Source organism: Aythya ferina (assembly GCF_964211825.1).
Source record: "Aythya ferina genome assembly, chromosome: 9".
In the NCBI taxonomy this organism is placed as follows: domain Eukaryota; kingdom Metazoa; phylum Chordata; class Aves; order Anseriformes; family Anatidae; genus Aythya; species Aythya ferina.
This window is the reverse complement of record NC_140305.1, coordinates 18,088,365-18,111,115: the sequence shown is the minus strand read 5'-3', so window position 1 is coordinate 18,111,115 and position 22,751 is coordinate 18,088,365. Positions and strand designations below refer to the sequence as shown.

The following is a 22,751-nucleotide window of genomic DNA, read 5'->3' as shown; positions in this document are numbered from 1 at the left end:
GCCTGTCACCCCCGGGGAGCCCCGAGTGGGGAGCAGAGGCTGTAGGGGTAGAGGGCTGGGAGGTGGGGGGGATATGGGGTGCAGCAACCCAGCACCCGCCCCGGCACTGCTGCGCCCGCACGCAGGGTGGTGATGCTGGGGGTCTGGATGGGGCTCCCCAGTGCTCCCAGTCATGGAGGAGTACTGGGAGGGGCTGGGTGATGCCCCAGGGCCTGCCCCAGCTGTATGTCCCCCAGGCTGTGCCCTGGCTGGATCAGGTCCCTGTGGGGTGGATTTTGGGTGCCCCCCACCCCGCACCCAGCTGTAAGGGGCCGGTGCTCCCTTGGGGACCCCAGAGCCTCGCGGGGAGGTGGAGGGGAGGGCGGGGAGGGAAGGGGCTGGGGACAGGGACGTGGAGGGAGAGCACCGGGGGCGGGAGGGGACCTGCCTCCTCTGCCATCCCTATAAAGAGGAGGGACCTGGAGCGGGATTGCACCTGTGGGACTCCAGCTCCAGCAGGAGAGCGGGGCCGGGGCTGCACCTCGCTGCTCTCCCCGCTCCCTTCCAGCTTCCCGGTGCTCCAGCAGCATGGGGACCAGGGGATGGACGCTTCCAGCCTTCGTGGGATGCTGCCTATGGGTTCTGCATGGTATGTCCCGTATCCTGCTACCCCAGTCCTTGCAAATCCCCGGCGCAATCTGCCCCAGGGGGAATGGCTGAGATGGTTTTTTCTTTTTTTTCCTTCTGGCTTCATTGGAAACTTTTCCTAGGATGAGTGCTTGCAGTCCTTTGCAACCAAAAAACTGGGGAAGTGTTTTAGGGGACAGGCACGGCCCCACAAGGCTGGTTGCAGGCAGGTCCCCCCGCAGCAAGGACACCAAAGGCAGGCACCGGGGGTGCACCAAGGCTGCTCCACCTCGCCCACAGCCCAGCTCCGTGCTAAGGCTCCTCTTGCACGAGCATCCCCGCTCGGCCGCTGCAGGGTGCACGGCATTTCCTGCTCCCCGTGCAAGAATTCAGATAAAAGGTGGATTTGTTAGGGTGCAGAGTGCCAGAATAACCCGACTTGGGTGACTCACTGTTTTCCCCGAGCCGAGAAGGGAAGCGGCTCATCTCCTCCGGCCGATAGGGGAAGGGGGGATTTCTGCAAACACCTTCACTTATCAGGCGAAGACGGGAGCAGGGCAGGAAGGGGAAGGGGAGGAAGCAGCCCGGAGGAAGGGGAGGCGGGGGGGGACCCCAGGACTGGGGCAGGAGGCTGGGTCACTGCGGTGGCACGCAGCTCTCGGCACGCCACCGAGCCTGGGAGCCACCTCTGCTGCTGGGGGGCCGGTGGCCTCGTGGGGGGAACCTGCCGAACAGGGGCAACGGGGCTGGGAGCGGGCTGAACGCCCAGTCTCACCCGCAGGGTGCTGATTAGGGCTCCCCTAATTGCAGCCGCCCGGAGCCAAGTGTCAGCAGATCCTCCAGGCTGCCGCTCCATCCCCGCAGCAGTTGCGCCCCGGTCCTAAAAATAGGGCTGGGTGGGACACGTCGCCACCAAGCTGGTGCCTGCCCCGACGGGCGGCTGCTGGGCTCCTCCTGCAGCTTTTGGGGCTGGGGAGAGGGTCCTGGGGTTGGGGGGTCTCCATCCAACTGCTGCAGATAAGGGCCTGGGTGGGGGGCAGGTCTTTGGGGGCTGCGGTGGGCCAGGAGCCCTCTGCAGCCAGCAAACGTTTCACCAAACCGTGCCAGAGAGCTCTGCCAAAGAGCTGTGGGTAAAACGTATTTAAATGTCTCTCAGACACCCCAAAAGATTAAAAAACGCAAAGCTGCGCCCAGGGGCGTCTCTGCAGCGAGGCAGAGAGCGACAAGGGCTGCCCTAAGACGGCAGAGCTCGGTCCCACGCCACGAAGGGGCAAAATAAAGGCGGAAAATTCCCCTTTGTGCGGCCACACGGGTACCTGCAGCCCCCTGCCTGCTTTGTGTCACCCCCTGCCCCGCTGTCCCACCGCCCCCTGTGCTCCCACCCCAGCAGCAGGGGGCTGCTGGCCCCGTCTCCCCCATTAACACCCTGCCCTGTGCTCCCTGCAGGGCTCGGGGCCGCCGTCGCCGTCCCGCTGAGCACGGAGGGGCCGCTTGGTGCCCACACGGCTTCTCCCACCGCGGCGCAGAGCGAGGCACGGGGCGCCCCGACGCCGGGCACCGCGGGGACGAGCAGCGCCGTGGCTGATACTGAGACAACCCAGAGCATCCTCGCGGGACGCCCGGCCAGCCCGGCCTTCCCCTCCGGGGCTGAGGCAGATTTGGAGACCGCGACCAGCGCTCCGGCTGCGGGGAGCGACGCTGAGGCTGGGCCGAGCCCTGGTGCAGCCACGCAGGCTCCCAGCGGAGAGCCCCAGGCGGTGACGGACGTGGCCACGGCCCTTAATGCGTCCCAGGGAAACCAGACGGTTTCGGCTGCCGCCTTGGTTTTCACCCCCCAGCCTGCCTTCACCCCCAGCTCAGAGCTTGGCGCGTTGGGGACCACTCCTGCTGCGCCCCCCGGGGCCACCCCTGTGTTTGCAGACACGAGCAAGGACGTCCTCGCGTCGGTGACAAGGGAAGGAGCGGACTTGGAGCCCACAGATAATGCCACATCCCTCCCCACCACCCTGCCACCAGCAGCTGCAGGGGCAGAGCCAACAACCAGCAGCCCCCTGGGTCCCCGTGTCACCGCGCTGCTGAGCCAAGGGCTGGCCACGGCCACGGGGGCTGCAGGGGAAGGTGTCACCCTGCCTGGGGACAGCCACGGTGAAGGCAGTGCCCCCTCCTCCATCCCCAGCCCTGAAGCCGAGGGGCTGCTCACAACACAGCGGGACGAGGTGCTGAGTGGGACCGTGGGTGTCACCGCGGGGCCAGCAGCTCCGGGCTCTGGTGATGCAGGAGATGCGGTGGATGGTGCTGTTGGCACAACTGATTCATCCCATCTGGCTCCAGAGAATGGGACAGCGTCGGGAGCAGCAGAAAACCCAGGGCAGGCCTCCCTCCTCGCTGGACAGGCAGGGCTGAGCCCGGCCACCTCTCCAGGACCGGCCGGTGGCGGGGACGGAGATGTGCAGGGAGCCCCGGCGGTGTCACCGGCCAGCCCCGGCTCACCTGGGGAGCGAGGGGACACGGCCACCTCGCTGCTGGCCTCCAGGGCCCCCACGGATGCGCAGAGTGACACGGATGCCACAGCCCCATCCATCGCCCTGCCTCTGCCCACGGGGGCTGCGGGTCCGGCCGAGCCTTCCCTGCAGCCTGCCCCATGGCAGAGCCCCACAGGAGAAGAGCAACCGCAGCACGACGCCGCTTTGCTGTCCCCCAAGGACACCCCCAGCGCTCCCGGGGCTGCTTTCCCACCCCCAGGGGCTGCAGCTGCTGATGGGGCAGAGACAACAGCGAACCCTGACCTCGGTGCTGCCCCAGGAGTGCCCATCTCGCCGTCCCTTGTGGGGTCACAGCCATGGGGGACGGCAGCCGGAGCTCCCGAGGGAGCTGATGGAGCTGGCACCGGCCTCAATTCAGCTCTGGATGCTGCCAGCCCGGCTTCTTCTGCACCCGATGGCCTGGCAGGGCCTGCTCAGGGGGACACAGTGGACACGGCACGGGCAGGGGACGCAGGGGACGGCAGTCCTTACGCAGACACCCAGGGTGACACCAGCTCTACGTCCAGCAGCACTCAGCAGGGCCCCGCTGACACCGCAGAGCTGCCGGCAGCCCCAGCAGGAGCCCTGCCCAGCACCGAGCTGTCCCCTGCTGCAGCTCCTGGGGATGGAGCAGGAGCAGCCCCAGCACCAGAAGTGTCCCCGCCTCGTGCCACGGCTCCTGGCTATGGGGGGCTGGAGCCCGGCCTCTTGGGGGCTGAAGGACCGGGACCCCTGCCCAACCAAGCCCCTGGAGCTCCTGGTGCTGCTTTCCCACCTCCTGTTGCTGAATCTGGAGCCGTGTTTGGGACCAGCAATGGGGCAGAGATGGCAGCAAACCCCGACCTCAGCACTGCCCAAGGAGCCCCCATATCCCCATTCCTTGTGGGGTCACAGCCATGGGGGATGGCAGCTGGTGCTCCCACAGGAGCAGCTCTCCCTGGGGTTGAAGGACCAGGATCTGGCTTCAGTTCAGCGCTGGATGTCCCTGGCTCAGCATCGTATGGACCCGTGGGACCCCCATCGCCCACCCTCGGGGTCCAGCCCGGCGCAGCCCTGGGGGTGCCAGGAGCAGAGGGGCAGGCACTGGGAGGCAGCGGGACTGGGTCGGAGCCATCCCTGAGCTCCTCTGGTGGTGCTGGGGTGGAGGCTGGGACAGATCTGCTGCCTGGCGCCGTGTCCCTGCCTGGTCCTGCCTCTCCCAGTGACACACTTCCAGTATCTTCCACTTTGGAGAACGGGGGGGCTGCAGCCCCTGGCCCTGACCGCCTGTCCCAGGGCTCTCCGTACGGCGGAACTGGCCCAGAGCTCGCCACGGTGCAGGGGACCGAGAGCGCAGGGGATACGGCAGAGGCAGCAAACCCAGGGGGCATAAATCCCTACACGGACACCAGCTCTACGTCCAGCAGCACTCAGCAGGGCCCCGCTGATACCGCAGAGCTGCCGGCAGCCCCAGCAGGAGCCCTGCCCAGCACCGAGCTGTCCCCTGCTGCAGCTCCTGGGGATGGAGCAGGAGCAGCCCCGGCACTGGGAGAAGTGTCCCCACCTGGTGCCACGGCTCCTGGCTATGTGGGGCTGGAGCCCAGCCTCTTGGGGGCTGAAGGACCGGGACCCCTGCCCAACCAAGCCCCTGGAGCTCCTGGTGCTGCTTTCCCACCTCCTGTTGCTGAATCTGGAGCCGTGTTTGGGACCAGCGATGGGGCAGAGATGGCAGCAAACCCTGACCTCGGTGCTGCCCAAGGAGCCCCCATATCCCCCTTCCTTGTGGGGTCGCAGCCATGGGGGATGGCAGCTGGTGCTCCTGCAGGAGCAGCTCTCCCTGGGGCTGAGGGACCAGGATCTGGCTTCAGTTCAGCGCTGGATGTCCCCGGCTCAGCACCTCATGGACCCGTGGGACCCCCATCGCCCACCCTCGGGGTCCAGCCTGGTGCAGCCCTGGGGGTGACGGCAGCAGAGGGGCAGGCACTGGGAGGCAGTGGGATGGGGTCAGAGCCATCCCTGAGCTCCTCTGGTGGTGCTGGGGTGGATTCTGGGACAGATCTGCTGCCTGGCGCCGTGTCCCTGCCTGGTCCTGCCTCTCCCGGTGACACACTCACAGCTCCATCAGTTTCGGATACACCCAGCCCAGGTGCCCTGGGAGGAGCAGGAGCTGCCCCTGGTGCTGTGCAGCCTGCCCTGGGTGCTGGACCCGGCACCCAACCTGCTGCAGGACAAAGTGGGGTCGAAGGGGCTGGTGCTGGTGCTGGGGAGTCCCTGGGGGTGTCCCAGGACCTGGATGGAGCAGCTGGAGCCTCTGGTGGAGGAACGGGAGCTGTGCTGCACTCTGCATCTCCCTCCTCATCTCCCGAGGGATCTTCTTCAGCTGGGACAAGCGGTGGAGCTGCCGAGGGAGCAGGAGGTCCTGGAGCTGGTGTAGGACCGAGCCCAGGCTTGGAGGCTGCTGGCCCCCAAGGCAACGAGGAGACCCCCGTGCCTGCCCCCGGCACCCAGAGCGGTGCCGACCTCGGGCTTTCGGATGCAAACCTGAGCCAAACCAACGTGGTGCAGCTGGCTGGGGAAGAAACGGGAGCCTCGGCCCCCGGGGCACCTTCCCCCGGTGCCAGCGGGGCAGACGGGGCAGGGGCCATCATCCAGATCACATCGGGGGTGCTGGCCCCCTCCGTCCTGTCCTCTCCCCAGGAGGTGCAGCCCCTGGTCCCGGTGGCCCCGGATGCCTCTGCCGGGGGCACGGGGGGGAGCTCAGCACCAGCACCCAACGGGGGCCCCCCCTCTGCCTCCGGCACCCCAAGTGGGAGCAGCCCCTCGGCACCAGGCTCCCCACTGCCTGTGGTGGGTGCTGGGAGCGCTCTGCCGGGGTCCCCCGAATACGAAATGGCCTCAGGGATGCTGGCACCTTTGGGAGAAGAGTCCCCACGTGCCCCCGCACCCCCCAATGCTGCCCCTGCTCTGCCTTCGGCCTCAGAGGGAGAGGATGCAGCAGAGGGGGTGGCTGCTCGCCCCCCACCAGTTTCCTCTCCAGTTTCTGGAAGTGAGGGGGGCGCGGGGACACGGGGAGAGCTGGGGGCTGCCGCGGAGGGGGCTGCCCCCTTCCTGCCTCCTCTCCAGCCTGGGGGCCCCGGGGTCCCCCCCAGACCCGTGGTGGCTGAAGGCAGAGGGGACACCGATGGCCCCGTGCTGGGGAAACCACGTCCTGGCGTGGCTGTAGGATCAGGGGGAGCTGGGGGGTCTCACTCTGTCCTTCCTCCTGCTGGCCCTGCTGCTGGCAGCCCCCTGCCCAACATTTTGGGGCCAGGACCTGCCGGGGGTTCATCGCCCCCAGCCCTGCGCCCCTCCTTGGGCAGCGCCACCCCTGCAAACAGGGTCCCTGCTGCTGGAGGGGCAAGAGTCCCCGCACCCATCCCAGGCCAAGGGGGAGCCCAAAGGGGGTCTGCCCCCACCACCCTGCGTCCAACCGTGTCCTGCAGCCCGTCCCCAGCAGCTCCCAGCCCTGGGGGCAAAAAGGGGCTGCCGGGGCCGGGGACAAACACGACGGCTGCTCTCGCTGCCCGTGCATCATCCTCCAAGCTTCCAGCTCCTCCACGATCAGCAGCAGCTGCCCCGGTGCCTCCACCCGGCCCCACAGGTAGGTGATGCACCAGGTAGGGCAGGGAGAGGGGTGGGAGAGGGACCCTGCGAGGGAAGGTGATGTGCAGGGTGTCCCGGTGTCCCTCGTCCTCCTGCTGCCCAGCCTGGGTCTCTGAATGCAAAATTGTTTCGGACATTTGTGTTGGCACAGACCAAAGGTTTTGCTATAACCATTTTTTTTTTTCTTTTTTTTTTTTTTCTTTGTTTTGTTTGTTTGTTTTCCTGTTTTAGTCGCAGCCGTGTCCCTCTATGGCTACGGACCAAGGGAAAACGACCGCGAGTACGTGGAGAGGAGGGTGGACTTCAACTCTCCACTTTTCAAGCCCGAGACTGGGTTCCCGTTCGGGAAAACCCTCCGGGACTCTCTCTACGTGAGTCTGCATTGCCCTGACTTGCTGTGGGGTGGGCGGCCGTCCCCCAAAAACCTGGGGGAGACACCAGGAGCTGGGGCCTGGCTTGGGATCCGTGCAAGCAGGGGTTGGTTGGGGTGCTTGCGGGGTCCGTTTGCGGCAGGAGGTGACTTTGTGGCCCCTTCATCTCCTCCCCTGTGCTCAGTTTACAGACAACGGGCAGATCATCTTCCCACCCTCCGACAGCAGCATCCCCACATACCCCAACCCGCCTCCCAGGGGGTTCAATGGCCACGAGGAGGTGCCCATGATCGCCGTCTTCTGGGACAACGCCGACTTCTCCAGGGGCACCGGCACCACCTTTTACCAGGTGGGTGAAGCCATCCCCGTGTGTGACCTCGTTAAGCACTTTTCGGTGATCCATCTTTGAGGATACCCCTTGGGATGGGTGATCGAAGGGGTTGGCGGGTGGCATTTCAATTTTCTGTGCTTTGCTGGGAGACAAACGAGGTTTGCGCACCCCAAACCCGCAGGAGTTCCTCACCCTGAATTCGGAGAAGCCGCCCTTCATCCGCGACGTGGAGGCGAAGGTCCGGCGGTACCTGAGGTCCTCCTACTCTGCAGCCTGGACCCTGAAAATCACCTGGGACAGGGCGCCCGCCTACGGCACACGGGGTGACAGCCGGAGGGTAAGGGGCTGCCGGGGCTCGGGGGTGGCTGGGTGCTAAAGGCGAGAGCTGCACCCATGGGTGCCTGGACAGAAGGAGCTGGTTTTGCCAAAAATATCACTCCTGAAGCCGCCCAGCCTCCGTTTGGCATGTCAGGAAGCCAGCCCCTCTCTCCGCCACCACCTGCAGCGACCCACACCCCGTTTTAAATTTAGCTTTAAACCCGGCAGCTTTGCTCGGTTTCTTACCCTCCCGCCGTGCTTCTCCCCAGACGAACACGTTCCAGGCCGTCCTCACCACCGACGGCTTCAGGTCCTACGTGCTGCTCCTGTACCAGGACGGGGGCATGCGGTGGGATTACAGCCAGCTGCCGGCTGCCAACGTGCTCATCGGGTACACCAGGTACTGCTCGTGGTGTCACAGCACGGGGATGGGGTGATCCGAGCTGGGAAGGGTGATGCCTGACTCTCCCCTCTTCCCTCTGCGCAGCGGGGATGGCTCCTACCACAACGATGACCTGACTCAGGGACCCCCGGCTGCCAAATATCGCCCTGATCAGTTCAGGGGATACAACACAGGTAAGGGCACGGCCTGGGGAAGCTCTGTGTGGGGATGGGGACATCCCCAGACAGGGGGTAGAATCCAGCTGGTGCGGCAAGGCTCTCCATGAGTTGGCCATCAGTGGGGTTTTGCCCTGATTTTACACATAAAACGCCTCCCCTGGGCACCAGGGCTCCAGGAACCATGAGGCTGAGCCTGAAACACCCTTGGCACATCAATTTTTGGTGCCGTGGCTGTGTCCTGGGGATTTCTTCTTTGTCAAGCGCTGCTCCCCCCATTTTCCTGGTGTTGGGGGACTGTTGTGCATGGGGTCCCGGGGCTGGGGGCATCCCCATCACATCTCCTGCCTTCCTTCCTTCTCAGATCTCCGCGGGCTGTGGCTGTACAAGCTGGAGAGCCGCGTGGGCCTCAACTACCGCCTGAAGTGCCTGGCGTGGACGGGGCGGCAGCAGGAGCCGCGGATGTGGAGCCAGGACCTGCCCGCCTGCCCCTGCTCCCTGCAGCAAGGGCAGCAGGACCCGCGCTTCAAGAGCAGCCGGGGAGGCAAGTGGCACCGCCGTGCCCAGCGTGTCCCCTGCGGGGTGGCTGTGTGTCCCCCCCGGGTGTCCCCTCTTGGGGGGGACCCTGCCATCCCCTTTTGGGCCCCCTGCAGTGCCCAAAAGCTGACGGCAGCCCCGTTTCAGGCTGGTGGTCTGCCCGCGTGTCCATGCTGCACTCCGCCTCTCCCAACCGGTACGGTGCCGGCGTGCGCTGCCTGTACGACAGCCGGGGGCAGCTCGTGGAGGGGCGGCAGGAGAGGTACTGGAGGTCCTCCAGACAGGTGTCCCCCTTCCGTGGTAAGCACAGCCGGCCTCAGCCTCCCTGCGCTGCCAACCAAGGCGTGGGTGGGCTGGAAACATCCCTGTGCCAAGCTGCACGGCACCAACTGGAGCCCGTAAATCATTTTAACCCCCGTGCCAGCCTGTCTCCATTCTGGGGCTGCACGGGGCTGTGCTGCGGCGAGCGCCCTGCTTGCTCGCAGCCGGTTGCCCCCACTCTTCTCCCCTTCTGATTTCTTTAATCCTTGCCCCCAGACCAGGAGCTGAAGCTGTACGACTGGTGCTGCAACCAGGCGGCAAGCGCCCGCCTCTGCGCCCGCTACAGCGAGAAGAGGCCGAGGATCGGCTGTGACGGGTACCAGGCACTTGGCACAGGTGGGTTCCCAGCCCCTGTGTGCAGGCACGGTGCCACCTCTGTGCCAAATTGGGGAGGGGACATCCCAGCCACCCCCAGTTAATGCAACAAAAGCCTTGGGCAGGTCAGATGGGGAGGGTCAGCAGCACCCAGGGGCTCCGTGCAGCACCCAGGGGTGCTGTGCAGCACCCAGTCCCTCCCCGAGGCAGGCACCTGGGGGTGGCAGCCCCACAGAGGCAGTGGCTGTGGGTGGGATCTTACCCGTGGTCTTTCTTGCAATCCTCAGCAGATTCCTCGGAAGACATCGACTCAGATGAACAGACAGGTGAGCGGGATCAGGGGGCTCCTCTCCGCCGGCCGCATCCCCAGGAGGCAGAAATCCCCCTGGGGGGGGTCGCTGCTCTCCCCAGACCCTCAGGGAGGAGATGGCCGAGCTCTCACCACTTCTTTGCAGATGAGGAGGACGAGTAACTAAAGGGATGCACATCCACAACGCGCTCTGGACCACAGCTGATCCTCCGAGTCCTTCACTCCTGATCATACCCAGCAAACCCGTGTGTCCCCCTGTGTGTCCCCACTCCCCCCGGTGATGATCACCCCGTTCCAGTGGTTCCCTTCACCGTAGAAGTTCCCCTTTTCCCCCCAACTCTGCCACCTCCTCGCCGGTGGCAGGGGGACAGGCAGTGCCACCGTGTCCCTTGTCCCTGCTCCCCTGCCTGGGGCTGGCAGGGCGAGGGCTGCTGGTGGAGGGGTTCGGGTCACCTTGCTTGGGGCCACCCCCACGGTCAGAAACATTGGGAGAAAAATAATAATTTGTGAGTGTGAGAGAGCATCTGCACTTCTTCTGAAACCACAAGTAGTCCTCGTCAAATCTAGTCTCTTCAATAAAGTGTGGGAGGGTCTGAGCATCACTGTGGTGTCTGTTGGGGGTGTGGGAGGAGGACGGGGGCAGGCTTGGAGCAGGGACCAGGGCCTGACCGGTGCCATCTGAGCCGTGAGAGGCGATCTGGAAGAGCTGTGAGGTGGGGTGCACACACCACGCAGCAGCGTGCTGTCATTTCACATTTATTCTGTTCATAACGGGTCATGATCCCCGGGTCCAGCCGCGCTGTGCAGGGCACACCAGACAGACTCACCCACAGGTGACCCCGGTCACTTCTGCAGGTCCCGAGCAGGAGGCGAGACCCTTATTTTGCTGACCCAAGCATCCCCCCCTGTAGCACAGACACCTCCCACAGCCCCCAGATGCGATGCTCCATGCCCAGCGGGCACGTGCCCGGAGCCCCCCATCCGATGCTGCCCCTGCCCTGGGTGGGCACGGAGCCGGGACCCCCAGGAGCGGCCACGTCTCGGTGCTGGAGGGGCTGCAGGGAGGCTACGGCTGCAGGGCAGGCTGGCTTGGAGCCCTGACCTGGGGTCTCTTGATCCTTATCTGCAAAGAAGGGACGGGACAAGAGGTGCTGGTTTTGCTACGAGTCCCCCAGCAGTGCAGCCCCCGATGTCCCTGATGCCCCAGGACTGGGCACCGCAGGGCAGCTCCGATGGACTCTGAGCCCCGGGACAAGGACATCGGTGCCCAGCCAGGCCAGCGCCACCCCACGCAGGGGACAATAACCCCGGGCAGACCTGGACGGATGGGTCGATGGCCTGGAGCTGTGGTTCCCAAAGCCTTCCCGAGCCGTGGGAGCGGGTGCTCTCTGCTCTCTCTGCTGCCTTCGTCAGGGCTGGGGTGAGGAAGAGGAGCAGAGCTGGGGGACACCGGGGGGCGCGGAGCCACCCCAGTGACCCAGCACATGCCCGAGCTGGGGTACGGGTGCTGCACAAAGCAGAGGCCGGGTTGGGCTGCAGGGTGTGCTCACAGGAGAACGGCCGAGGCCTCCAGAAGGTGTCCTTGGTCCTAGGAGAGGGGCACAGAATGGGGTCAGGAGAGCCCCTGCCTTGTCCCAGGCCCCGGCGTGGGGAGCAGTGACTGAGTATAGGGTAGGCAGGGCTGTGGGACAGGGATTTAAGGGAAAAAAGCCCCTGCTACTGCACACACCCCCCCTATTTCTTGCCCTGCCCCAAGTATAGGTGACCACACTTCCCTGCCCAGCTCTTTCCAGGGGAGCATGAGTTTTGGTGGAGAACATTTGGATGGCATTCAAATGCGAGTCAAATGGAAAGCCCTTCTGTAACCGAGCACTGGGTGGGATGAGGAAGAAATGCAAATAATTTCTGACACGGGGGGGAAGAAGGAAGCTGAAGTCACCCCGCTGATGCTGTTATACCAGGTACCTGCAGCAGGGTGCCTTCCCCCAGCACCCTTTGCCCTTTTTTGGGGAGGGATTTTCCATTTTTTCATCCTGGCAAACCTCTCCTTGAATCCCAGCCTCCATTCCCTGCTGCTCTCACACCCCACAGCACCCATCCCGTGTGGGTCCAGCCCCCGCTGCCCCTCGCCCCTCGCTCACCCCCAGGGCTCCCGGTGCCGGCGGCAGAGGCGCAAGGCGAGGCAGGCGGCGGCGAGCAGGAGGCAGAGCAGAGCCAGGGCCCCCAGCAGGATGCCGAGGAAGGCGGCGAGGCTGACGGCGAGCTGCTCACACCGTGCACCAGCCGGGGAGAAGATGGAGAAAGGGGTGCAGCTGTGGAAGGGATGGAGCCAAAGTTTGGCTGTGGGGAGAGGTGGCCACATGGGGTGGCCTCCACCGTGGTGTCACTGCTTTCTACCTGCACATGGGGCCCTCGGGCAGGTGCTGGCACTGGCCGCCGTGCTGGCAGTAGCCCTTCTTGCAAGGGGAGATGCAGAGGAAGCCAGTGGTCCCCACGTAGTCTAGCTGGTAGCCTTCGTAGCCATACAGAGCGCAGGAGAAGTAGTGCCTCAGCTCCGCCACCGTCACTGGTGAGAGATGGCACAGGGTTAGCCCATAATTTGGGGTGTCCCTGGCTTTTGGGACACCATCCCCAAGCTCTCCCTTGGATAGGAATCACCACCAAGCCCCTTCCACCCCCCAGACTCCGGGGCACGCCAGGTGGCAGGGGATGGACCATGGGGACACCACGGTGCCGGGGGCACTCACACTTCACCACGTCAGTGACGTTGTCCAGGTGCAGGTGCTCGAAGAGGAGGTCTGTGCCCACGTCCCGCCGTCCCCGCTGCTTGTTGAAGGCGCTGGCGATGGCCCCCAGCAGCTCCTCGTTCAGGAACTGGATCACGGAGCCGCTGCTGCCATAGGCAAACTCAGCCACCACGGTGAAGGCAAAGCCAGCAGCTGCCCTGCGGTATTTTTAAAGATTTAGAAATGTGGGGGCTGGAAAAGCAGATTCCTGCATGGCCCGGGGGGAGAAATGTCCTTTGTACCCCAACCCTTGCCTCGTCTGCTCGACACTCACATGCGGGTGATGTTGGTGTTGCCCTGGAAAGCCTTCACCTCCAGGGAGCCCAGGATGGCCGAGACCTGTGCCGAGGGGTGTGTGGGGGTGAGCAGAGGGCTGCAGGCACCGTGCCCCAGCCCCGAGGGCTGCTCGGCCTCATTCCTGCCTTGGGGACCAGCGGGGAGCACACGGGAAGGAGCTGCTGGATCCCTGGGGATGCCACGGGAGGGGATGCACGGGGTGCAGGAGGCACGGGCACCCCATGCTGCAGCATCCCCCCGTCCCTGAGCCACCGTGACACCCCGTCCCCTGCCAGCTACGTACGGAGGCGTTGACTTCCCCAGCTGTGGCGTTTTGCAGCGCCCTGACCTGCAGCCTCACGCTCCTCCGGGGCAGATCTGCAGGGAAAAACCACCACGGTGCCTTTTGTGCCCCTGGGCTGGCCGAGCTGGGACAGGGCACGGGGCACGGGCACCCACCTGGGCTGGCCGGGGGCTGAAAGTCCCCCCCTGCCACCAGGCAGCGCTGGTCGGTGAAGGCCGGGGGACACAGGCAGGTGGGCGCACAGGAGGAGGGGTGCAGGTGGCAGCGACCCCCGTTGCTGCAGAAGCCCTCGGGGCAGGAATGGGACCTGCAGGCTGTGCCACAGCCCGGCCCCTCGCCTGTGGGATGGAGCAGGGTGACACGGGGACACTGGTCTGCGCCCACACGGCTCAGGGGCAGGCACTGGTCAAAGTGCACTGCTCCATCCTCGCTGCTCCCACGCTGCGAGCCTTTCTTCTCTTCCCCTCCTCCCCCCATTTTTTTTTATTTTTTTTTTTAAGTCTTCTATATAAATTCAGGTCCTTGAGGAAAAGCCCTGCACCCTCCCAGTCTTTTGCCCTTGAAACATCCCAGCCTGCTGCATCACAACAGGAGCAAACACCACCAAAAACATCTGAAAACGGGACCTGACCCTACAAACCTTCACATGTGCCTGCAAGCTTTGATGGGATGAGTTTTCTCAAAGAAAAAAAAATTGCACTGAAAAAAATATTTTCCTAGCATATTAATGATACTTCAGGACCCTGGGCTGGAGCATCTCGATCCCTCCTGACGCTGAGGACTGCAGGTTGGCAGGGGCTGGGTACTGAGACCAGGGAGGGGACAGGGACGAGGACCACGTCTCTGCCCAGCCGAGCCTCAGCACCAGGCACCCTGAGCTGCTCGCCCTGGCAGATTTTGGGGCTGAGATCCCAAATCACACCCCAGGTTGCCATCACTCACCCTCCGCACCATCCGGGCAGGAGCAGGTGTAGCTGCCCATGGTGTTGGTGCAGGTGCCGTTCCCCGGACACGCCATCCCCTGCGCGCACTCATCGATATCTGCGGGGACAACGCAGCGTGGCACCGGGCGAAGCCTTTTGGCACCCCGTTCCTTCCCAAAGCCAGCCCTCATCACCTGAGCAGTGCCTCCCATCGCCCGTCAGGCCAGGTGGGCAGGGGCCGCAGCCGGTGAGCGGGTCGCAGCCCACCCCAGGGAAGCACCCTTGGGCGCAGGGGTCCGGTGGGTGCTGGCAGAAGGGACCCGAGAAGCCGTCCTCACACCTGCAGGCTGCCAGCTGCCAAGGGGACGGGGACACCGGCTTAGGGGACACGAGGATGGATGGACAGAGAGGGTGGCCGCGGCACACGGCGCTGCCCCGAGGTGGTACCTGCAGTGAGGAGCTGTTGACGGTGGCCGTGTCGTTGTAGTCGCACTCGCGGCTCGTGCGGCAGCTGCAGAGGGTGAAGCTGAGCTGGAGCAGGGCGGCGAGGTGCTGGGAGCCCACGGCCTGCAGGGTGATGCTGAGCGGGGCCGTCCCGCGGGGCTCCCACGTCAGGGTGCCGTTCTCTGCGGGGGCCGGAGGGGGACACGCGGTGAGGGTCACGTCCCTGTCCTCCCGGAGGGGTTCTCCCCAAAGCCCGGTGTCTGTGGGGTGCCCGTCCTGCCCCGGCTGCCCGCTGTCCCCATCCCTACCCGAAATGTTGAGCTCTGGGGAGATGTGGGGGACAAAGAGCGCGCCTGGCCCCTCGGCTCGGTACTGCCTCGTCACCCGCTGCGTCCTGAAGGCTGTGAGGGACGGGTCGCCAACGATGACGGGAGGGAAGGTGTCTGAGGAAACAGCAGCCCGGTGTGCTCAACACGTGGCCTTGGCATCCCTCGGCTCTGCAGCCCTCCTGGCCAGGAGGGGACAGACCCCAGGCAGGTGTAGATGTGACCACCAGCCAAAAATCCCCCCCAGATGGCAAAAAAAGCCCGGAGAGCAGCCAGACAGGCAACGCAACTCAAGACCTTGGTGGCATCTCTCCTGCTGGTGGCATCTCCCAGGCGTGGAGAAAAATCCAAGACCTTGGAGGCATCTCTCTTGCCTCACATGGAGCAAGGGGACCCAGGGAGCCGCTATCCAACCCGTGCCCTCGTGGAGGTGAGGACCTTCTCCACTTACTGAGCGCCGTCTTCTTCTCCTGGAAGTCCTCCACGAGGCTCTGGGTGGCCAGGCCCAGGGTCACGTCCCCAGTGCTCAGCATGTCGTAGATGCACTCCTTGCTGCCGTGGCACCGCGAGGCTGCCTGCTGGTACTGGCTTTCCTTCTCCTGCCGCAGCCGAGACAAGAAGATGGGGGTGAAGTTCTTCTCCGGTGCGGCCAGGGGCTGGGCGAACAGGCTGTGCTCTCCAACATCCCCTGCAAGAGAGCACAACTGGGTAGGGCCTTTGGTTTTTAGCTTTTTCCTCTTCAGGGATGGTTTACACGGAGCAAAGAAGAGACCAAAGGGTTCCCTGGCACCAGTCTTGCCCAGACAAGTGTCCAAATCTCTCCAGCCAAAGCGTGGCCGGAAGGTGCCGGAGCACGGGGATGGCCAGGGTGGATCCCCAGCCCGGCCTTACAGGTCATCCCATAGCTGAAGATCTCCTCCTCGCTGCTGTTCACAGGGATGCTGGTCCCGTTCGGCATCTGGAAGTCATCTGCAGGGTTGTTGTCCCACACACCTGTGGGGGCACCACCACAGGATTGGGGTCCCCTCTCTGGTGCCGCTCGGGGACACCCAGAACCAGGCTCCCACAGCCTCTTCCACCCGCCTTGGGGTGGGAAGGGGACCTTGCACCCTGGCCCTGCGGCCATGTTGGAGGAGAAATGAGGCTGCTGTGGCCCATCTGGTGGTGCCCTCACCCAAGAGGCCCTTGGTGGTGTTGCGGTACCGATCTGGCAGGCTGCACACCACGCTGAGGAGCCCGGCGCTGGCTGAGATGGAGATGGAGACGGTGCCATCAAAGGTGGCCGTGACGGAGGAGGAGTTGACCAGCAGCACCCCAGGGCTGTAGTGCACCTCGGCACCCACGTCTGCAAGGGGAGAGGAGCACAAGGGGAGAGCCCACGTGAGCCTGGGTCTGAAATGATGCCTCTGAATTCGAGGAGGGGAGGTCTCCTCATCCCCCCTGGCCAGGTTCCTGAGGGATGGGGACACCCCTCAACCCCCCCAGACACACTGAATGTTTAACGCCACGTCCCGCTCACCTTGGGAGTAGGCAAACTGGATGGTTTGGTTGTTCAGGAGGACTTGGATGTCACCCTGGCTCCCCAGAGTCCACTCAACCTGCAAGTGGCAATGGATGTCCCCGTCAGCCCCTCCGCTCCTCCCTCCCCACCTCCTGCTGGGGACGTGATGTTACACCCCGTCCTTCTCCAGCCCCAGCAGAGATGTTCAGCCCAGGGTCGTGCTGGCACGCTCATCACCCCAGAAAACAAAATATAATGCAGCTGGGGTGGTGGTGTGGGTGAAGATGGAGAGCTGCCCCCGCTGCCACCATCCCAGGGCACATCCAGGCTGCCACCACTGCTTGGCTGACCCTCGCAATGTGGAGAGCTGTGGTGGTGGCTCCAGGCTCTCTCCTGCTGCTCAGGGGCTCCTTCTGGTGACGCTGGGGGATGTTATGTACTGAAACGAGTGCGGGGAGCAGTTCTGCAAAGCAAGGAAGGGCACTACCACATCCAAAGGATCCCGGTGGATGTGGTGCAGAGGGAGGGCTGGAGCAGCCCGCGTCCCTGCAGGGCTCCAGACCCACACTGGACAGCTTGCCAGAGGTGTCAGAGCCGTGCCTCGTTATTCTGAGCCCAACTCACTGCCCTCAGCACCTTGCTGGGCTGACGGGAGGTGGCAGGATGCTCCTCTGGTCCCGAGCACTTGTAGGTACATGCAGAAACAACACCCAAACTGTCCCGTTAGATGCTCAGACCAATTCCCAGGTTGCTCCTACTCACTGTGGTGGTGGTGCTGGAGATGTACTGGGCAGCGAAGGCCACGAAGTTGGTGGCCTGGGCTGTGCCAGTCCGGGCTGTGCGCCCTTGCAGCACGAAGCTGCTCCGGGCATCGCCGGCCAGCAGCAGGACAAAGTCCCCAAGGCCATTGAAGGTGTAGCTGAGGCCATCCAGGGTGGTGATGTGGGGGTCCCCGAAGGCACTGGCTGGGGTGCGAAGGAGATGGAGACATTTTGGGGGGAGGAAGGGAAGCGAATGCTGCTGTCATCGCGTGGAGGAGGGCAGATCAGAGCACGCAGCAGTCTCCATCAGGCATGTCCAGCCCAGCACGGAGGAGAGGGACCCCGGGGACTCACCGGGGGTGGGTGGCAGGTATCCCTCGCAGCCGGTCCTCGGTCTCTTCTCGGCAAACCTGCTGCAGAACCGGGGCTTCCCCACGCGCCGGCAGCACCACTCGAACGCCTCCAGCTCCTCGTCTGCGGGAGGATGGAGGATGGGTGCTGGGGGTGCGGGGACCCCGCTGTGCCCCTGTGCACACGGGGGGACCCCACGGGTGTTTTAGGGAGCACTGTGCCCTCTTACCAGCCGTGGCACGGGTGGGAGGCCTCCAGGCTCGCTCCTGCCAGCCCTCCAGCAAGCTCGTGCCTCGGTACACACACCGCACCCCAGCTCCTGCCCGGCTGGGGGACGCGGTGCGCAGCACCCTCACGGTGCTGTCTGCCGGGTCTGAGACATCCCGGGGGGTGGCAGCCACCCCGGCTGCAGGAGGGGGCTCAGCCCCATGCTCAGCACCTCTGCTGCGGCGGTAGCGGGGGTCCAGCTCGGCCTGGGGCCGCGAGCAGGGGCAGGGTGGCAGCTCCGTGCTCCAGGTGTTTGGGGCAGGCTGTGCCTCCAGCCACGCCAGGCACCGCAGCCGGTAATTCACCCGGCCGTGGCTGTCCAGCCGGTACAGCCACAGCCCCCGCACGTCTGGGGGGACGACAGGAGAACAACACAGCCATTGGAGCTGCAGAGACCACCAAAAACCCCACAGGGGGGTCCTGGTGCCATCCGTCCCCCCACCAGCCCCGGACTGAAGGTGCCGTACCGGTGCCAGGGCTGCGGTGCTGGTCGGGTCGGTACCTCACTGCTGGTGGCTGCTGAGTCAGCTCGTTGTTTCGGGCATACCCATCACCGCTGCGTAAAGAGAGCGGGTTTGGGGTTAGGATTGGGTTGGGGTCTCCCTCCCACCCCCCTATCACCACTGCCTGCCCAGCGGGGCGATGGCTCGGCACAGAGCGCCCGGCGGGGTTTCAGGCTGGGGGGCTCCGTAGGTTTTTCCTGCCAGTTTGCAGAGAGAGGGGTTAAAAGGGATGGGGTTGGGCGAGGTGGGAGCTGGGCTCTCCTGGGGAGGAGATGCCTTGATGGCCCCAGCACGGTGGAGGAATATGGGGTGTCCCAAAATGCAGGGCACCTGGAGAAGCCGATCAGCACGTTCCCAGCTGCCAGCCCGGCGTAGTCCCACCGCATGGCACCGTCCTGGTACAGCAGCAGGGCGAAGGACTGGTTCCCGTCGGTGGAGAGGACAGCCTGGTACGTGCTGGTCTGCAGGAACCCACACGTCAGCACCCCACAGCCTCCCTCCCCTCTCCCCGAAGCGCACACCGAGGATGCAGCAGGATTGAAATGTAAAAATACACCGTGCCCTGGTGTGGGTCCGGGCAAAACCAAGGCGAGACCCCAAATACCCATCCAGCTGGGCTCTGCCGTGCCCCATCCATCGCTGGTGGCTGTCCCCTTCGTCACCTGGGCATCGTCCTGCTGGGACGGGTACGCCGGAGCCTTCTCCCACGTCACCTTCAGGGTCCATCTCGCCGTGTATGGGATTTTCAGGTATTTCTCAATTTTTGCCTCCACGTCCCGGACGAGGGGGTCTCGGGTAGAGCCGAGGGTGAGGTATTCCTGATTTTCACAAGGGGGGGTCAGTGGGTGAGGGCTGACAGGGGCACTGGGATCTCCGGGTGCAGGTCCCTGGTGGCCCTGACCTGGTACCAGGTGGTGCCGATGCCCCGCGAGAAGTCTGCATCCTCCCAAAAAACAGCCACCATTGGCAGCGCCTCGTGGCCACTGAACCCCCGGGCAGGCGGGTTGGGGTTGGAGGGGACGACGTTGTCCGTGGGTGGGAAAATAATTTGCCCATTGTCTGTAAACTGACCAAAATCACCCATTAGGCCCCGGCACCCGGCTCCCCGAGCGGTTCCCCTTGGCCTGGAGGGGGGATTTTAATCCCTACTCTGCCCACATGCAAGCAGAAAATGTCTATTTTAAGCTGGGAAAAAATAACATTCGGATTAAATTAGGTTTCTGTTCCATTTTTGTGTCTCTGTGTGTTGTGTTTTTTTTTTTTTTTCCTTATTATTATTATTTTTTCCTATGGAGCTGTACATCCCTGACACGCTCTGCGGCCGCAGGAACTCACGTAGAGGGAGTCACGCAGCGCCTTCCCGAAGGGGAACCCGATCTCCGGCTTGAACAAGGGGGAATTGAAATCCACCGCCCGCTGGACGCACTCCCTGTCACCTCCCTCCGTGCCGAACGGGTACAGGGACACCGCCGGGCCTGGGGCGGGCAGGAGATTAATGGAGAAGGTTAGAAACGAGCCACTTCTGCCCCGGCTTTCTCGCAGCCAAGACAAGCACGCCCTCGTGCCCCGGGATGCGATTTTGGGAATGATGGATGATTTTAGGAATGAGGGACGCGGGGCGAGCCCCTCCAGGGAGCCTTTCCCCGTGGGTGCCCCCGCCCGCCCCGATGCTGTCACGATTTTTAACCCAATTTGGTCTTGGGTGACTCAAGCAGGGCTCGCATCTGGAGGAAATGAGCCACTTCGGTGACTCCTCCAATTTTGGGCTGGAATGCCGTGATTAACGAGCCCGGCGCGCTGTGCCCGGCACGTCCTAAGGCACAGGGGGAGGGTGGGGGGGTCTGTGCCTGCGGGTGCTTAACCCTACAAACCCCGCTTGCTTTCTGGGTGGGATTGGGGCAAAATGTGAGCGGGTACTTTGGTGAATTCGCTCACTTCTGCTGTAAAGGTTAAGGGGAAAAAAAAAAAAAGCCCGAAAAGGAGGAGGGGTGGGATGGGGAAGGGGTGCAGGGTTTGGCCCCTGCAGTGGTGAGGGGGGAGTTGGGAATGCACAGACGGGGCTGAGCCCCCCCCAAGGGCTTTGGGGCTCTTCCTGCTGTCACCACGGTGCTGTGCCAACCCGCAGCCCCCTCCTCTTCATCGCCCTAAGGAGGAAGAAAATCGACTTACCGAGCCCGTGGCTGGGCTGGGGCTCTGGCACGGGGTGTCCGTGGCTGGAAGTGGTGTGAGCAGGATTCCTCGGCGTGGTGGCCGGTCCCCTCTGTGTCCCCAAGGCAGGAGCTGTGCCACCGGGGCTGGTGGCTGCTGGCGGGGTCCCTCTGGCCACGCTGGGCACGGCAGCAAACGCAGGGCTGGCATCGTGGCTCGTCACCCTGCCCGGGCTGATGGGGACATTGTGGGTGACAGAGGGGGACCGGGTGCTGCTGGTGGCCTCGGTGGGGGTCCCAGGGGTGCCACGGGGGCTGTACAGGGCAGAGGTGCTGCTGGAGGTAGCGGAGCTGGGTGCTGTGACCGTGCTGGGGCTGGCAGTGGTTATTCCTGCTGCCAGACTGGTGGCACTGGTGCTGGGTGTCACAGAGGATGCCACCACAGCCAGAGTGGTGTCCCCGAGCACAGGAGGGGACACGCTCACGACTGGCTCCACCGTGCTGTGGCCGAGGACAGGAGATGGTGCCGTGACCAGCTCCGGAGCTGTGGGTGACACTGTCCCTGCCCCTGCCACAGGGTTTTGGCTGCCCGGTGCATAGGGTGACACCGGGGTGGCCCTGATGGTGCCTGGCTCAGCACCCCCAGCCACAGGGGTGGGCAGAGTGGGGGGCAGCCCCACGGCCCCGTCCCCTGAGGTGCCCAGGGATGTGTCCGTGCGCACTGCTGGCTGAGCAGCGCTGCTGGCTCTGGGGGAGGCTGACACTGATGGAGTTGTCCCCACGGAGGTGTTCCCGCTGCGGGGTGTAGCTGTGGGGGCATCCCCAGCAGGGCTTTCATACGGGGTCAATCCTGGTGCTGCCTGCGTGGTGCTGCCGTCTCCTGCTGCCTGGGACCTGTCCCTGGTGCCCTCGGTGGCCGTGTTTTGGGCAGGCTGAGTGGTTACAGGTGGGGGATCCTGGCTGCCAGCCGTGGTGCCGAGGGGCACGGCTGTGCCCGGAGCTGGGCTGGGGGCTGCTGAGGCTGATGGGGCCGAAAAACTGCCCTGGGAGGGCAGGAGGGGAAAGCTGGTCGGTGGCTCGGTTTTGGGGACGTCGCTCCCTGGGGTGGGTGGCTCTGGTGATGGCCCGGTGGTGACAATTCCATGGCTGGGAGCTGTCCCCGATGGGTCGGTGCCCACATCCAGGGACAGTGACCCCACTGCCCGCCCAGGGGTGCTGCCATCGGGGCGGGCAGTGGGGGCACCCAGTGCTGGCATCAGGGTGGCTGGGGACACTGGGGACGTCCCCAATGCCACCTCCGGGGGGCTGCTGGATGGGGACACCCCCTCTGCCGTCCCCGCGGTGGCACTGCTGTCCTGCGGGATGCCTGCCCGTGGTACCCCAGGGGTGCTGAATGTCCTGGGCACCCCTGAAGCAGCTGGGGTGGCACTGGAGCTGCCATCCCATGCCATGGTGGCAGTGTCGCTGCTGGTTGGCGATGCTGTCCCCAGCTCTGCTGCACTAATTGGAGTTTTGCTAACGAGGGCAGCTGGCTGGGTCCCGGTGCCATACTCCTGGAGGGAAGGCGTCGTCTTTGCTCCATCCACGAGGGACAGGGACGTGGCCACGCTGGGGCTGGCCGGAGGGGATCTGTCCCCATCCACCTGTGCTGTGGGGATCCTGGGGACTGGAGAGGAGAGCCCAGGGGAGAGGCCACCCCCAGGGAGTGACACAGCAGGGGCCGTGCTGGGGACCTGCCCCATGTCCCTTGGTGTGGCCTCGGTGTGCAGGGCAGCAGTGGCCGCCAGCTCAGCCTTTCCTGGGGTTGGAAGTGGCATGGTGGGGACGTGCTCTGTGTTGGTGACATCCAGTGCCATGGCTGGTGGTCCTGGTGCCCGTGTGGTGGCACGGGGACGGGTGGCAGGGTTGGATCCGAGCAGCCCAGCTCCAGCAGTGCCGGGGGCTGGTGTCCCTGGCCCCGCAGCCTCGCTGACACCAGCGGTGGCAGGAGGAAAGGTGCTCGCTGCTGAGGATGCTCCCGGGGGGGCTGCAGGCAGTGGGGTCCTGGATCCTTCAGTGGCTGTCTGGAGGGGACCCCCGGTGGCTGCTGGAGCAGTGGGGTCGGTGACAGGGCCACCCAGGGCTGCTGGTGGCTCCACGGAGTGGGTTGTGTCCCCAGGGGAGGCCGGCGAGACGCTGGCTGCTGTGGCAGGAGGAGAGGTGGCCGTGTCCAGCTCCGGGGTGGCCTTTTGGGACAGGAGCACGGTGGTTGCGTGTGGCTCAGCGGGGCTCTCGCTGATAGCAGGGGGCGATGTCCCCGTGCTGTGTGCAGCAGGAGATGGCACGGTGCTCCACGCTGTCCCCAGCGTCCCC

At 64.7% G+C, this 22,751-nt stretch overlaps 1 protein-coding gene across 1 annotated transcript; it reads left to right on the top strand.

The window, feature by feature from the left end:
• Positions 1-520: 520 nt before the first annotated feature.
• MUC4 (mucin 4, cell surface associated) lies at positions 521-10,401 on the top strand. The gene is made up of 12 exons (XM_084529904.1): positions 521-628; positions 2,053-6,747; positions 6,981-7,120; positions 7,305-7,469; positions 7,633-7,788; positions 8,039-8,169; positions 8,257-8,345; positions 8,692-8,871; positions 9,012-9,164; positions 9,402-9,521; positions 9,788-9,826; positions 9,956-10,401. Exons 1-12 carry the CDS (start codon positions 568-570, stop codon positions 9,970-9,972), a joined length of 5,946 nt encoding a protein of 1,981 aa, XP_084386030.1. The 5' UTR covers positions 521-567; the 3' UTR covers positions 9,973-10,401.
• The last annotated feature ends 12,350 nt before the right edge of the window (positions 10,402-22,751 follow it).

Excerpts from the sequence above, each read along its gene's own strand:
- MUC4 (XM_084529904.1), top strand. The coding sequence starts at position 568 with ATGGGGACCAGGGGATGGACGCTTCCAGCCTTCGTGGGATGCTGCCTA. Across the intron at positions 7,789-8,038 it reads CACGGGGTGACAGCCGGAGG|ACGAACACGTTCCAGGCCGT; the intron begins GTAAGGGGCTGC and ends GCTTCTCCCCAG. Across the intron at positions 8,872-9,011 it reads CTTCAAGAGCAGCCGGGGAG|GCTGGTGGTCTGCCCGCGTG; the intron begins GCAAGTGGCACC and ends GCCCCGTTTCAG.